A 15,928-nucleotide genomic window follows, 5' to 3' on the forward strand; every position below is an offset into this window, starting at 1 on the left:
AACAGTATTAATATTTATCTCAGGATGACCGAGGGATTTAGGATCTCTTTGCTTCTTGAAAGGCTGCAAAAAGGGGTGCTCCCCTGCTCATCAAGGCTGGTTATGCAACACTTCTGTATTTAACATTTTTTCTATTCCTGTCCTAATGAAATTATTTTTATTTGTTAGCAACATCTGCAGGTTTAACAACCCCAGCACGTGCTATACTACGTACAATGAATCCAAGAGCTCACGTGAATACCCACTGTGAGGTGATGTTTCTTTTAATGTCACTGATTCTGTGACTGCCATTATTAGTTGCCAACCACGTTTCAAACCGCTGGCACTGCCACAAAAAAAGAAAGAATTGCTCTTCTTTTACAGCTTGGGAAGTTTTATACTGCTGGAGTCCAAGGACTTACAAATTTCCCAGATGCAGCTGGCTGTTCTTGCTGTCATGCAATCCACCACACTCCTTCACTGATTGCTTTATCCCATCCAGTTTGCTCACATATCTTTGAGATAGCATTTTAAGCCACTAATTTTTCAGCTTTCTGATCTGCTTTGCTTGGTGAGAAAATAAAAAGGGATTTTCACTGGCCTTGATGCAGCAGAGAAGACTTGAGAAAGGAAAGGAACAGAGGATGGAGGGACTGCACGTTGTCTTTGTCTCTCCATCTCCTGTACAGCGTATGTCACAGCAGATACTGTCAACAGGGCTGGGGGAAAGAAGCAGACAATGGGAGAAAGAAAAGCAAAGGGAAAAGAGCTGTTAAATTCACCCTTGGCAAAAACATCTCACAAAGGCAGTAAGACCGTCCTGATAGGAAATCCAGTGTGGGAGAAAATTAGAGATGCTCCTCAAGGGAACAGGACCTGGTGAAATAAAAGGCAGTACTGATTTGGGGTTTTGAATTCCCTAATTCCCTTCCTCCCTGGCTCTGATGATTTTGAATGAAACATTAATACTGCTTCAGATGCTTCTTCCCTCCAAGGCCAATCAGCTGCTCGGCAGGGCGTGAAGCGGTTGTTCATTTGAACAGCTAACGAGGGAGTGGAAGGACAGAGCTAATTCTGAGGCTCTTCCAGTACTGCTGAAGCTCACATTTGTCTTGACACACAGGGAATGTCCTGAAGAGCCTCTCTCCATTTTGGAAGAAGAGGAGCGGTGTGTTAATTCTGCGTAAACAACTCCGAGTTGTCAGAAGGGATAATTTTTCACAGTACGGCCGTAAACATCCAGTTTTGAGACTGGAGGAGACACCTCGTCCCGCTTAGTGCCATGGCAACAACTACCACTGGAAATCTTCCACATAAAGAGGGGTACAGAAAAAGGGGAGGTAAAACTGCCAAGCGACCAAAAATGTTAAATCCCAAGCCTTCCATTTTAACAAAATTACTGCTTCATCTCTCAGAGCACAGAGGCTTTAGGATAAGAAGTGAATCCCGAGACTGAATTTTAGATGTTCCTGAAGATGAAAAACTGCTTCGCCCTAATCTGGGAAGGAAAGAAAAGTTGAAGTGGCTGAAGATGCTGCTGGTCCTGTTGCTATTAAGGCCTGTCCCGGCTTCCAGCTCCCAAGAAAAGGAGAAAAGAAGGAAGAAAAATCTATCAAAGGAAGAAAGAGCAGTTTTTGTTCCCAGTGCTGGGTCTGACTTGTAACATTACAGAAGGACCGATAGAGTAATCACTATCAAATCACTCTGGCAAACCTATACCTGTGCACTGCTATTTTGGGAACCGCTTTTAGCTATTTTATCATCACTGCCTCCTAGCAGCAGCAGGAAAGAAATCATCTTGACTAGTCAATTCGCTCTTTATGACACAATGACAACAGAACAAGAGACAGGTACAGAACGAATAAGGTAGGCAGGAACAAGACATTAACTTGAGAATGAGAGCAGATATAAAAATGTTACACCTTCTGCAGCTAAGAGAAGCTAGCAGGAACAGTGATGCTGCTGCACAGGGAAGAGTCAAGGTGACAGTTTTTCCATATTAGGGGAAGCCAAGCTTTCTCTTTCCTGATTAACCACAGCCCGAATGCTAGCATCAAATAACAATTTTTCAGGCTGGCTTACTGGGTACTGAACACACAAAAAACCCACCAGTCAACGAACAAACCAGTGATAGGGCCCCCAAGGCAGACAAAGAATTTGGACAGATCTGCTTTACCTGTATTGGTTTTTTTTTTTTTCTACAGCAAACTCCACACAGAAACTCAAAAGGCCTCAAAAATCAAGACAAAAAAGGCAAGTTTTAGTGTAATATAAAACAGAAATAGAAATTCCTTCAACAGAGGTATAACACGATATATCCACAGCATTTCCTGCCCACTGTGTCCCCACAGGCAGGTCCCCAGAACCCCAGGCTTCAACTCTGCTAACTCTAATTTCCAAGCGACAGCAAGTCTGCTTGGTGCTCTTTGGTCCCTTAGGAATATTTTACTTCTCTCCAGAGGTCTGGCTGCCTGTTCTGCTTCTCAGGTCCATCTCCTGAGCAGAATAAGTGACAGGCACCACGCTCACGCCTGCTGCACCTCCAGGTTTCACCACTTTTTGTTTGTGAAACACCCAAGAACTTAGAACAAACAAAACAAATGGACAAAACTGGGTCAGCCCCTCACCTTCTGTTTACCTGCTAAGCCTAATTTCTCACCTCTGCTCTTTTTTTAACTCAGAAGTCATCTTTAATATTTGTCGAAATATTAAAATGAAAACAAAAAGGAAGCAAAGTTTACATTAGACTTTTGTTATCATGGATGCCTTAGTGGCATCTGGAGAAACAGGAACCTTTCTTGATGGCATGATCTATTGCAGGAGAGAGCACAATCACAGAAGCAAACAAAATTTGAGCAACTGGTTTAGATTTGTGTCTTGTATTACCCCGGGTAAATTGGTATAGCTCCAAAAAAAATAGCATTGTACTGATAATAAAATTTTCTCTTCAGAGCTTTACCTATTTTTGAAGCAATACCCGATCTGTTTTCTCTTGTATTTAGTTACTAATGGACCTAAAACCTCTTTACAGCAGATAATGTCACTGCTACACGTATCCTACATCAGCCCTACTACAGGGAATAGGAACAGCACTCAGCAAGAACAACTCAATACCTGCTGCACTTCCCTGCAGCCAGGCTCAGGAAACTCTTTTCCTTTATGCTGTGCAGAGAGAACTTAGCATAATGAGTACTTGAGATCAGCATATTTAGGGGAGGCTTCCCAAAAAGAGATGGAATAACTAGGCATTAATCTTATCCATTTCACTTCTCTAGGGGAAAAAAAAAATAAACTCCTCTTTTAAATGGGTAAAACAGCTGCTACAAATGGAAACAGAAGATCATAAGACTGTTGGTCTCATTGATAATTTTCTAATTTGCATTGTACATTCCTTTCTATAATAGTGGGATAATTTGTATGGAATTACAAGTTGTAATTATTTATAAAATTGGATACATGTGAGAAACAGCTTTTGGGATGTCTTAATATGTACTGGTAAAACCATGAACTCCAGAGCCATGAACATCTTGCAAAGGACAAAAGAAGCAGAAGGTTTTAAGAAGGAACTCTAAAGGAATTTTATGTATCTGCAGATAGATGCCCGGCGAGACAAGAAGTGTGTAAGATGGGTCAAACTTTATGTCCTGACTGATTACACAGCTACTGAAACTCTTACTGCATTTTGAATTTTCACTAAATGTGAGAAGAAAACAAACTATGTTGCCGGAGGCAGAGAACTAAACCAGAGATGAATTAAAGAGATTAAAAATGGGGCAGTAAATAAAATGAGATGCTGCTTGAGAACTGGAGTGGGAACACCCTGATGGGGAAACACGTGGAACACTGGTGTAAATACAAACATAATTCAGAAAAAGGACGGAGGAACCAGGCAAAACCTAGCCTGGATGGGAATGATGAAGACTGGTTTACCAGAAGAAATTTTCAAAGATAAATATTAGTGCTTTGTATACACACAGGAAAGGTCCATCACAGGGGGAAAGGAAGTATTTAGGGAGTTTCACAGACTGTAAGACAGAACTAGGATATTCTAAACAAGCTCCCTGATGAACATGCAAAGAACTGAAGAAATGTATATCCAAGGGAAGTCAGCAAGGCTTTCTCTCTGTGTGCATGTGAAACTCAACAGGAACAAAAAGAAAGTGACGAAGTATCCTGGCATGAATTATCCTATTTCAAATCCTCATTCTTCTTCTTTTAAGAAGAAATTTGGAAGGTTTTTGAAAAAGCCCCTTGAAAGTTTTAACTCCAAAATCATCAGTGCCTGAAACTTTCTTTTTTTGTCTGCATGGTGGATTTGCAGCAATAATTTGAAATCTTTTTCTGACAGATTACAGACTCTTCCAACATTTAGCTTTGGTAGACACACATCAACTGTAAATCGGCTGAAAACATACACACGCACACGCCAGTTTCGACTGCATCTACTGCATTTCTGAATTCCAGCTAACCTTGGGAGATACACAAGATCAAATCCTGCAGCGTACATGCCCGCCACAGGAAGCCAAATTGATCTCACTTGGCTAATGAATGCCTAAATCCAAAAAAATGAGAGGCAGCTGAATGTCTTGAGCAGCTTAAGCCACAAAATACCCAGTGTGACTACGATAGCAAACCTAAGAAACGTGCAAACCACCACCTGTTATACATAACACTTTCTTTCCGTACTCTCCAAATAAATGGATCAAGTACTCTCTACTTAACAGTACTACAAAGCATGCAAAAAAGATTGATCTTGTAAAACGATGAACTTCAGGAGCTGCAGTTGCAACTGACAGCATCTGTAATTAATTATTCTAAATTCTTATCCCTTAGACTAAAATTTTGTTAGCAATATGAAAGGGCCATAAAGCTTTAGGTCAAAATAATCTCTCTTTATCTCTTTGGTCTAAATAAAGCCACAGAAGAGCTTAAATGAATGACAAAATACAGCAAAAGATGTACAGCACAATGTTCTTAAGTACAGCTTTGCACTACATCAACAATGATCATTATTTTCAGCGGGGGAAGAGCTAAACCCTGGAAATGTGGTTTAAAACAAAAATACATAAATTGCAGTTTGTGCTCAGCCTCTACATATTGCACATCAAAGCTGGTACAGAGCGGCACAGCCTCGAGACTGAGTTTAAGCAGATCTGCTGTTATGACAGCAATAATTTTGGACTTACATTTCTAGGTCCCTGAATTGTCAGTGTAATTAAACTCACACAAATTATTTTGGAAAGGAATTTTCCAGAAAGCTATTTGGGGGGATGTGTGGCTGATTGTTTGTAGTTGGGTCACTAAATGTGTGGATCACACAAATACCTAACAATTCAGCATTCTACTGTAATAAAACTCTATAAAAATGTCATTATTGTCATGCAAGTTCATGGGATTTTTATAACCCATTTAATAACCCATAAATTTGTTATATTTTATAAATTAATAACCCATAAATCTGTTACAGCAGCACCTCTGCTTAAGCAATCAGAGCTTTTTTTTTGACAAATGTAAAGTGTGGCCTGCACAAAGATTATGGGTAACTCTAAGGAAAGCATGATGACAAAATTCATTATCCCTCTCCCCCCATCTACGAGGAATGTGCAATTCCCATTGAAACTGAGCTATGGCAAATACAGTGATCAAGATTTAGTGGCAAAACCAGTTTGCATGTACAAGGGCTACATTAACCTATTGCTCTTCATCAGCAAAGCTGGCACTTAGGACAGGAATTCAGGTGTAAGACAGCCTGTGTGCTATCTAGGCATCCTAATTTTCGAAGGTCATTACTCCTCAGGCTGTTTTCAGTGATAGATACTTTTGTTACTCGCAGCTGAAAATAACCCATTTTCCTTAATGTTCACTGCACACTTGGAAGAGACTTGCATAAACTGTGTGACTGTAGAGATAACTGATTTCTGATTCAGTTAGCATGTCATTCTAACTTGCAGTATTGCTTCACAAATGGGCTTGCAAAGACTTCAGGAAATGAGTATTATTTCTGTTTTGAGTAAACACATATTTTCCTGTTGAATACAAAGGGGTGTAGTTGGCATCAGCCTGTTTAACACAGTGTTACACATTGTTACAGTTTCAGGGTATAAGGGCAGACCGGGAACAACAAACATTTGGTAAAATCCCCATAGAAGTGAGGACTAAAACCAAAATGGAAAGGGAAGCCGCAGAAAGCTCCTACTTTCCACACTCGTACTGAACGTGGATGCAGAGGCCAGGAAGGGCTGGAAGTCACCTTCCTCTTGCCTTTCTCTCACAGACTGAAACATTTCTGCTCCCCACAGTGCCCAGGAACAGCCATGGAGTGAGGTTTGGTCACAGGGACTGCGGAAAACTTCCTCAAGTTTGGCTTCTTAGTTTAAAGCGCTGCTCCACGGCAGCTGCTTTGCACGCCTGGAAAATATCAAGTGATCTCAGTAGAGCAGGGCTCTTTCATATCTGAAGAGTATTTAACATGACTGTGTTCCAGCCTGATCAAAGCTCGGTTTTATCATGAGGAAAATCTTTGTAGTCGTCCTTTTCTCTGGGTCTGAAGAGTAAATCACAACTTAAACACCTATAACTCTTTAGGTTACCTGCAGAAAAAAACAAAAATGCATTCCAGGAAAAAATGTGATACGTGATTATAATAAACTAAAATCTTTACTTTCATTTAAATTGATTTACCTTAATTATAGTTTCAAGTCATTATTAAGCACATATATAGTCCCTGTACTTTGAACAAGATCTGCTCTTTTCTACAATTTGTTTCAAAATTCAGCATTCTGTTTAAAATAGATTTCCAAGGAAAAACACAAAATTAAACTCCTCCGGTATGACAGGAAAGTCTCTGAGAGCCTCTTTGCTTAGAGAGAAATCAACTAGAAGAGCATTTTAGAATTCAAGCAACAGGAAGTAATTGTTTTTACCTTCTTCAAACTTGTTCCTGACTTTTCAAAAGAGAAAAAGAATAACTATTTTTAGTCTAAAATACATAACATCGCTGTAATTTTTTCAACTCCTGAAAGAGCACTTTGGTTCTCAAAACCCAAAGGAACTTGGGCCTCACACGTGGCATTTATTTGACCTCAAGAGAGGAAATACGATTCACACTTGTCCTCTATCCTACAAAGTCTTGCACTAGCAAGACACATTGAATACTATCAGGAAAAGAAAATTAAAAAATATGGAAAGCAACAGCTCACAGTGAGGAAAATAGAAAGAAAAAACATACTGGAAGTTATTTCACCCACTCAAATGTTTTTCCCATCTTTAAAACTTGAAAATGCTTTTTGCATTTATCTAGATAAATCTAGATATATTTAGCATCCTGATGAAACTCTGCAGCTTGATATGTTCCTGGAAGATTAGAGTGGTGTGGTGAGAACAAATCAGGAAATAATTTAAGGTATAAAAATTTAAAAATACCTTTTTAAGGAATCAAACTACTTTCTGAAGACAGGTTTTGTTCTTCAACTCAGTTCCGAATAAAATGGAAACTTTCTGAGATACTATTTAATTGCAAGTATTAGTTTTTCAGGCAATGAGCAGCCTATGAGAACAACCCTCTCCACAGAAAACCTTGGCTCTCACATTCCACCAGAGGGCTGGAAGCCTCTTCGGCTTTTTGTTTCTTTGTGCTTTTCTCTGTCCTGAAGTTGAAAGTAGACATTAAAAAGTAAAGTACTGATTCTTAAAGCGCCTAAATTGCACTGCAAGACCATAACTGCAGTTCCTCATACATTTTGTCTTCAATATCCATCCTATTTCCACTCCCAGATTTTTTAATTTCTTGACTGTCAACTATCTTCACCTCCATCAAGGACTAAAATCTGGCTTTCTGCCACTGTGAAATATTGAGCTCATACTTATGACCTGTAAAATACTTTATGCCTAATGGCCATCACTATGCCCACAGTACTCATCATGTATTCTGTTTTAGCATCTATTAGTCAACTTTGAAGAACATAATTAAGAATATTATAAGACCTTGATGGCTCATCCTCAAGATGTGCAATCCAAAGCAACAGAAAAGAAAACTTTACTTTTTATTTATATTCATTTTTCTACTACAAAATTAATGAAAGTTCACTATGATTAGTGGCCTGGGGTTTTGTTAGAACCCTTATTTTCATAACGAGCTTTTTTGTCTTAATTCTTCTTTTAATGGTCAGTCTCTCTCAAGTTTTTTCTGCTTTCATGATTTTGTCGTTGTTGTTTTGGTTTACTGGATTTTTTCTTTTTTTACGCATTGAAGGAATTCTTCTGCTCATTCCTCTTTTACAATATTTGCTTAATCATGTGTCATGGGGTGACATTCCATGATCTGGAGGGATTGTCTTCGAATGCCCATATGACAAACACTGTTTTTACTTGAATATCTCTGAGAGGTCCATCTCACTCTCCTTTATGAATGTATTACATCCTTGATGTGTTCAGACTTTGCAATTTACCCTCATAAAGCCCTTCTGCGATACAAAAATATTATTGACATTTTACAATGTAACAGAAAACGAGTTGGCTTATTAAGGTATCTAAATGCTTAAGGATGCCTTTTGGGATTTTCAAGGTTGCTCTGACATACAGCTCTTATTGAACTAATTGAAGGCTTTTCACTAAATGCCTTATTTGCATTTTTAGTTTTGCTGAAAAGCCTTAAAATCTGACTCACTTGTGTCACCCATGAAATCCAGTGGACCAGCGTGTTAAACCCAGATCCCATTAGCCCTTTGCACTCGTGCTCGAAGCACGTGCAGCACTCCTCACAACAGGGGGAAATGGCTGAAATATACTGAAAATCTGAAAAATAGAGATGTGGCGGGCACCACAAGCATCCAGTCCCCTCCTGGCCTGAGTCACACAGACAGCAGGGAGCCACACAGCCAAGTGCATCAGATGTCAGGCAAGAGAGGAGTGGATCTCCAGGGATCTGGCTGCTCCGTGCTGGGACTGAAGGGCGCCGGGAGGCTGAGCTTGCACACAAACACTGGCACCAGGCTCAGCAGCCCCTCAGCTCCCTCCCTTCCCTCACTCAGGGTTTTTCTAACAAGTCCTGACAGGGGTGAGAGCCAACATGCAGGAATGGCTTCAGCCAAAGGTGCTGCAGAACTGCCTGCACCCACCATGTCACTGGGTTTAGGCAAGTGGCCACTTTATTTCCGAATCACTTTTCAAAGCACGTCCCCACACATTAATTCCTGTACAATACCTAGTCATGTACCTCATCAGATACTTAAATTCACACACTTTTCTCCACTCTGACGCTGTAGATCTTTATAGATTGCTGTTTTGGGTGGCCTAAGAGCCAGTTACTCAGTCTGACTGAGCACGTCACCTTCACACTTGTGGGGGCAGGAAGCTGGAACAAGGACAGCCTCGTGTTTTGCCCAGCTCCGATAAGGAGACGCTGTCCTTCAGCACCACTTTTCTTCACATGCCTCTTTAGGCCTCTAGTGGCTGGAAAGGGAACAGATCAGCTGTCAGGGCTTTTTAAGGCCGTTTCGCCCTTGTTAAGTCAATGAAACTCACTACGTGAAGCCAGCTGGGTTTGGTCAATGCATTTCCCCTCTGCCCTCTCACTGTGAGTCATATTGCTTGATTTCGGAAGTCGTGTGCACTGTCTTCTTACAGCCCACAGCCCCACAGCTAAGGATCAGCTGAACAAACCAGGTGGACTGCCATACTGGGATAACAAGTATGTTTTAATCAAAGAAACATGAGATTGGGTGAATTAACAAATTCCTGACATGACTACGTCACAGAAGTATTTTCCAAGTCAGGGTTTATGGGCAGCACGTTGCCTGCTAGACCCTCTGAGACTGGCTGCAGCTGCAAAAAATAAAAACGTTCAGATTGAGGCCAATGGGAAGATGCTGCCTGCAGCATAATTGCTCACTGTTGTTGCACATTGGCTGGCGAAGGTTAGGGACTGCTGCTCTGTGTAATCGAGCAGGTTCGCAACAACACCGGGAGGCTGTTGTATAATAACAGTTCAAGCAAAACAGGTAGAGATAAACACACTTTTTAAATTTATTTATTTAATTTTTTTTTTTTCATCTTTAGGTAGAAGTGATAAATTTTTACTGAGCACACCATGTTTTAAAATCACTCCCAAACAGATGCCAGGCACTCTTTTTGCCCGAGGCTGATGAAAAAAAAAAAAGAAAGAAAAAAAAGCAGGTAGCTTCTGAAAGAAATCTGAAAAGCTGTTATCCAAGTGGCGGAGGTTAAAGTCTCCATATGCATTTCAAGTAGTTTCTTATCCAAAGTGAGCACTGACTTAAGAAGACGGCTTTGGAATCATGACCAGATATACAAATATGTGACTGATCCTTTAGTAAATAAAAATTACAGAAAATCACAGGTGTCTGTCATAAAAATTACTGCTTATATGAACAAAGTAATTAAATCTGCCTATATGAACCAAACAATTAAATTTGCCTACTTTTAAAGAATCCCCATCAAACATTGCATGACTCACTTCAATTTGAATATTTTAAGTACTGAAAAGCCAGAATGGCTGCAAATAGCTTTGGATACGAGCAAGCTGAATGATGGAAAATTCCTTATTCATTTACTGTGACAGCACATCTTTTTCCTCCATCGAGTATTTTTTTACTTAGTTTTACTTGTTTTCTCCAGGCCTTCAGCATATCCAAGGATATGTCAGGAAGTTGCACTCTGAGTGTTACTTCAGGCTACCAAATTACAGAAAAGTATCTAAGAACAGAGTGTCATTAGACTGCCCTGTGCTGAACGGACTGATTTATTTCGGAGGATAATGAAGCAATGAAGACTGTGCTGAGATGACTGGCTGATCTAACAGCAAGGCTTCCCAGTACTGCAAACGTTCATCAACTTCTGTCTTAACTCACTAAATTCCTCCTCGTACTGAGCAAACTCAACTTGACGATGTAAAAAAAAGAAAAAAAAAAAACAAACAAATTAATAAGCTCCTACTCTAAATTGCAATGTGCCTTTCCCTCGCATCCAGAGACAGATCCTCAGTCTTTTCACGTTTTTGCACAGCTGGAGCTCAGCTCCCTTATGAGAAAGCTTCCTTAAGTGAAAGTTTTTAAGTAAGAGTGTTATGCCACGATGGGGAAACCATAATCGTGACAAACACAAAGAAAACCAACCTACTGTACATCCTGCCCAGACCTACAGCCCCCACATCTGCAACAGAAATGCGAGGAATAGTCCTTTTAGCTTGCGCCATACAGAGCAGGGGAGTTGGGTTAAACCGCGTTCCAGTTACGCCGAGCTACGAAGCGCCTGGTCGCTTCACCCGAGCGCCGGGAGGGCCAGGGGAGCAGCGGGGCAGCCCCGGCCACTGCAGCAGAGCGGCGGCGGCTCCGGGCAGGGCGGCTCCGACCCGCTCCGGGCGGACAGCGCCCGCGCAAAGTTGCGCGCCCGCCCCCAGCGCTGCCGCACCCGCCGCGGGCTCGGGGAGCGCTGCGGGCTCGGGCTCCGCATCTCCCCCAGCGCCGGCCGCTAAACCCGAGCCCGGCGGCGCCGAGCCCGGAGCGCCGTCCTCCCCCGGCGGGGCCGGGAGAAGCCCCGCGGCCCCGGAGCATCCTTCCGCCGCCGCGTTCCCTGCGCGGCCGCCCGCTGCCGGGCAGCCCCCGCCGCGCCGGCAGGCCTCTCCCCGCGGCTCCCGGCCGCCCGGGGATGCTCGGGGGAGCTCGCCCTCCTCCCGCAGCCGGGGCCGGAGGGAGGCCGCCGGTGCCCGCGCCCCCGAGGGCGGCGGCCGTACCTGAGTCGCTGAGGCGGGGCCGGGCTCTGTCCCGCAGGTAGTAGATGAAATCCCGGCAGTTCTCGTTCTCCACCGCCCCGACGGAGCACAGCTCGGCCAGCAGCTGCAGCGCTTTCTGGCAGATCTCGTCCTCCCTGTCGCCGGGCATCGCCCCGCAGCATCCTCGGGAGCGGAGCGGAGCCCTGCGGTCAGGCGCCGCGCCGCTGCCCGCCGCCCGCCTGCGGCCGCCGCGCCGCCGCCCGCATCCTCCTCAGCCGGCGGCGCCCGCCCCGCCGGGCCGGGCAGGGCCGGGCCGGGCCGGGCCGGGCCCCGCCGCTCCCCCCGGTGCCGCGGCCGGGGGCGCACGGGGGTCCCACCAGTTGAACGCGAGGGCGGGGAGCGGCGGCGCCGCGGCCGCCCAGGCGCGCTGGCGCAGCGCTGCCGGCGGGGGAGCGGGCGGGGGCCGCCGCGCCCCTCTCCGCCCCGGGGGCAGGACTGCCCCGCGCCCCGGGCGCACACGCTCGGAAACTTCAGAGGCGGCGGCGGGGCTGGCGGAGCGCGGAGCCGGCCGCGGCTCCGGAGGGGCAGAACCCCGTCCCCCGCCTGGCCGTGGTCCGCAGGCCCGGCGCTCCGCCGGGCCGTCCCGGGCCGTGTGCCCTTGTGCCTCGGTGCCCGCTCCCGCTCGGCAGCGATCCCGTTCGCTCGGCTGTGTGGCTGCGAGTGCCTCGCTCTCCGGAACGCGCGCCCTCGCAGTCGGGAGGGGAGAATGTTAGAGATGTACCCCGGGCGGAACGGCGGTCTTCATTCAGCGGATTCGTGTGGACGGGTTAAAAAAAAAAAGAGTTAAAGCACGGCTGGGAAAGCTCGGGCACCTGAGACCCAGCCGTAGCTGGAGGGGAGGGCAGGAGAGCCTTCCCGGAGGAGGTGGGGGCTGAGGAGATGTCTGCCATTAGGCATGTTTATCCTGACGAGTAGGATATTCGTAAGGTGCTGCTTCGCTTTCTGGGTTTGTAGGCTGGGAGGCTGGTGGGTGTCATGAGGGGAAAAGCTGAGAACTGGCTGCTCCATTTAACTTCATATTTGTCTCTCTCTTTCTCCCTTTTATAATAGTTTAGGCAAATATCAAAAGCCGCGGTGAGCTCAGAAAGTTCAGACTGGCGTGGATGTTCAGCCTCCTGTTTAAAGACAGCTGAAAACGGTTCTAGAAATAGCATCATCTTCTAGTAGAAGCTTTTTTTCTTCTTAAAGAAAAAAGTGTCTCATCGAAATGAGATGCATTTTGGGAGAGGAGAGGGTATTAATAAGAAAAGTTGTTTACTAATATAACTTGCCTCCTAGTGCTTTGACAACATTGCTTTTGTCTGAAAGGCATTCCCCCCTCCACCCGCCCTTTTTAATAGAAAAATGGTATCTGTAAAATACAATCGTATAAGCCAGGCGTAATTCCACCAGTAATCAGGCGACTCACTCAGGCTGGCTTGTCGTTGTTAAGAATTAATAATAGATAATAAAATATGTGTAGCTGTTACAGTTGTTACCATTGTAATAACATTCTTGAGGGCCAGAGATTTTGATGACATCAGTGTATGTTTTCACATCTAATCGTGTGAAACTCTCTAATGGTCTCAAGAAATGCACCACAAATATTCATCTTGGTGCTGGAAAAACCAATGTCATTTGTTTGTTTCTCCAAGCATGCAGGGAGAAAGGCAATTCGTAAGAGGTACTGTCAGTCACAGCTCTTTCTCTGAAACTAAGGATCAGGCTTCAGCAGTTCTGCTGCTTAACTACTGCAGTGAAGAAGGGGCAAATTTTGAAAGAACTTGGTAGAGCTAGAAGTACTAGAATGTCTTTTAGGGAAAAGCAGGTTCAAGAGGGCTATCAAATTATTCTTACGTATGTAAACTCTTTAGAGGCAGAAACTTTCTAATTTGTAACACAAAATCAAGTCCAGGCCAATGCTGGTGATATGCCCAAGAGGAGGGAGGACAGAGGAGCTATCCAAGACCACTGACAGAGCTATCTGTAAAGTACGAAGTCCAGTGATCGTGTGTGACCAGATTTTGTATTATTGTATACAATTCCACTAATTTTTTTTTTTGTATTATTTTTCATGTCATTTGGCTGTAATTTGGTAGTTTGGCACGGACCAAGACGGCTGTGCTGTTCTCTAGCTTGACCTCTGTCTAGGACAGACAAACTGCAAAGTGATATTAATGCATTTACCAGAGTGTGGTTTCTATCCTGTGGGACCACAAGCTCATTGCTAGCTTGAGATTCGGGCTCGCTGCAGAGTGAGCTCTGGACAGCATGGTGATGAAGCGGTAATTTCTTTATCCTTCTCCTATAACTAAAAGCTTGCTTCATGTTTTAAGTAGCAGCAATTTGAAGGTGCTGAGATGTTTGTAATACAGGTGCTTGGAGATGGAAATTTTTCGGTCTGGTGGAGGTGAGAAACTATTTGGACATCACTGCTTGTAAACAAAGGCATCTATTCTCCAAAGCTCCGAGCTCTAAGTGCACTGTGTGAGCAAATGCCCACATCTCTGGAGATAACAGCAGTAAATGTAATTAGCTGTATCTCAAAGCAAGTGCAACATTTCCTTCCTGATCTTGCCTGTGAGAATCAGGTTGTATCTGCCATTTTGTTATCACTGATTGCATGTTTGTCTTCTTGCAGGCACTCCTGCAAGTTTACTCCTGTGTCAGCTGCAGATTTCCCCGGTCAAGGGGACCGTATTATGTTTGAGATCCCTAATGAATGCTGCAGTGATAAACTTTGGTCCTAGAAGGTCATTGAATGATGCAGTGGGATGCTCTTATTAACATTATCCTGAGAGTTACAATCTGTACTGACCACAGTAAGTCTATTTTTTTTTTCTGTTTCGCTCAGAGGCGGCCTCACACAATACAGAGTACTCAGAAGTTAGGAAAAAAAAAAATCCCCAAGCCTGCTACACACAGAGTCAGAATAAGTTTAAATGTTTGACCTACAACAGTTCTGTCATCATCAATTGACACGTTTGTCTTTCTTTTCTTGGAATAAAGCTTTTCCCCAGTGCTCTGGCAGCAACACAAGGATTGCTGGCAATGAAGTCACCTTCAAAGCTGAGGCATTCATGAAACAAATGCATTTCTGGAAGCAAGTAAGGCGGCTTGCATCAGAATTTTTGTTGTGGCTATGCTGCAACCAGAACTTATCAAGTATTTGTGTTGAGTATTTATAATAGCTTGACTTATATTTGCCCGTTTGGGCACAGCTCATCATGAAGAGTACCTTTTTCTTTAAAAAAAAGGGAGGAAGGGAAGCCAGGGGTATTTCAGGAAATGAAGAAAACACATGGAGCAACTAAGTCACTAATGGAACACGACGAACAAGATTTTTTTTCACCCCAAGAAATCAAAATTTGTGAATCTGTAGTTAAATAGGAGGACAAAATGACTGAAAACAGGAACATTGCTGTGGTTAAAGGAGGCCATTTCACCAAAGGCTGGAGTCACCTGTAGTCCAGGCTGGAGAAGGGAAATGCCATCGTAGGCTCAAGGATTGATACATCTATCAAAAATCTTTCTGTGACTTGCTGTGCCAGACCTTCTGCTTCACTCTCCCTCTTAAATACAGTTACCCTTCTATTCTTAATGGATATATCTTCTGCTGCTGCTGAAAAGTAGAAAATGCTTAGGTAAACATACAAGAAGTGGAAATCTGAGTAACTACAACTGGGGTCATTTTTTAGATGATGCTTTTCTGAGCAGTGTCATTCTTGAGATGAATTAGTTATTCTTCACAGAGGAATGCTTTTAAGGGGAGGTTAGTTAGAAAAGAGGCATGTCACCATTTGGGCTTTCCCTCATCATTGACTTCTAGAGGTCATATGGAATATGACCATATGTTAGTTATGTTAGTGTTAACTAAAGGGAAGGCGGTATCATCACTTTGATGATGTTAACATGAAAAAATAGCTGTCCTTGAGTACAGTGGAGTCATTTGAAGATTTTGAGATCAGAATTACATACTGCTATGAATAAAGGGATAGTAGTGTATTTTCATTATGGTTTTTGTAAAACCTGAGGGCTTTTTATTTGAACTCACATGTCATTTATTGACATCTGTTCAGATTTTTAAAATGTAATGCATAAAAAGAGTGTTAAATGCTAGAATAGCAGTGATCTTTGTATTTTTCTCTGCAGGAGGCCTGTGAGCTGTTCCTGTGTCAGAAT

At 43.5% G+C, this 15,928-nt stretch overlaps 1 protein-coding gene across 3 annotated transcripts in view; it reads right to left on the reverse strand.

The window, feature by feature from the left end:
* SYT9 (synaptotagmin 9) overlaps positions 1 to 11,962 on the reverse strand; it is a 69,793-nt gene extending 57,831 nt beyond the window's left edge. For all 3 annotated transcript variants that reach the window (XM_066187217.1, XM_066187216.1, XM_066187220.1), the window contains exon 1: positions 11,729 to 11,962. In XM_066187217.1, coding sequence (XP_066043314.1) covers positions 11,729 to 11,876 — 148 coding nt within the window. In that variant the 5' untranslated portion in view covers positions 11,877 to 11,962. The remainder of the gene's footprint in view (positions 1 to 11,728) is intronic.
* Between the last annotated feature and the right edge of the window lie 3,966 nt (positions 11,963 to 15,928).

The sequence above is a fragment of the Chamaea fasciata genome, unplaced genomic scaffold, assembly GCF_029207755.1.
Source record: "Chamaea fasciata isolate MVZ Bird 193981 ecotype frontalis unplaced genomic scaffold, bChaFas1.0.hap1 SCAF_7, whole genome shotgun sequence".
Taxonomy (NCBI): Eukaryota; Metazoa; Chordata; class Aves; order Passeriformes; family Sylviidae; genus Chamaea; species Chamaea fasciata.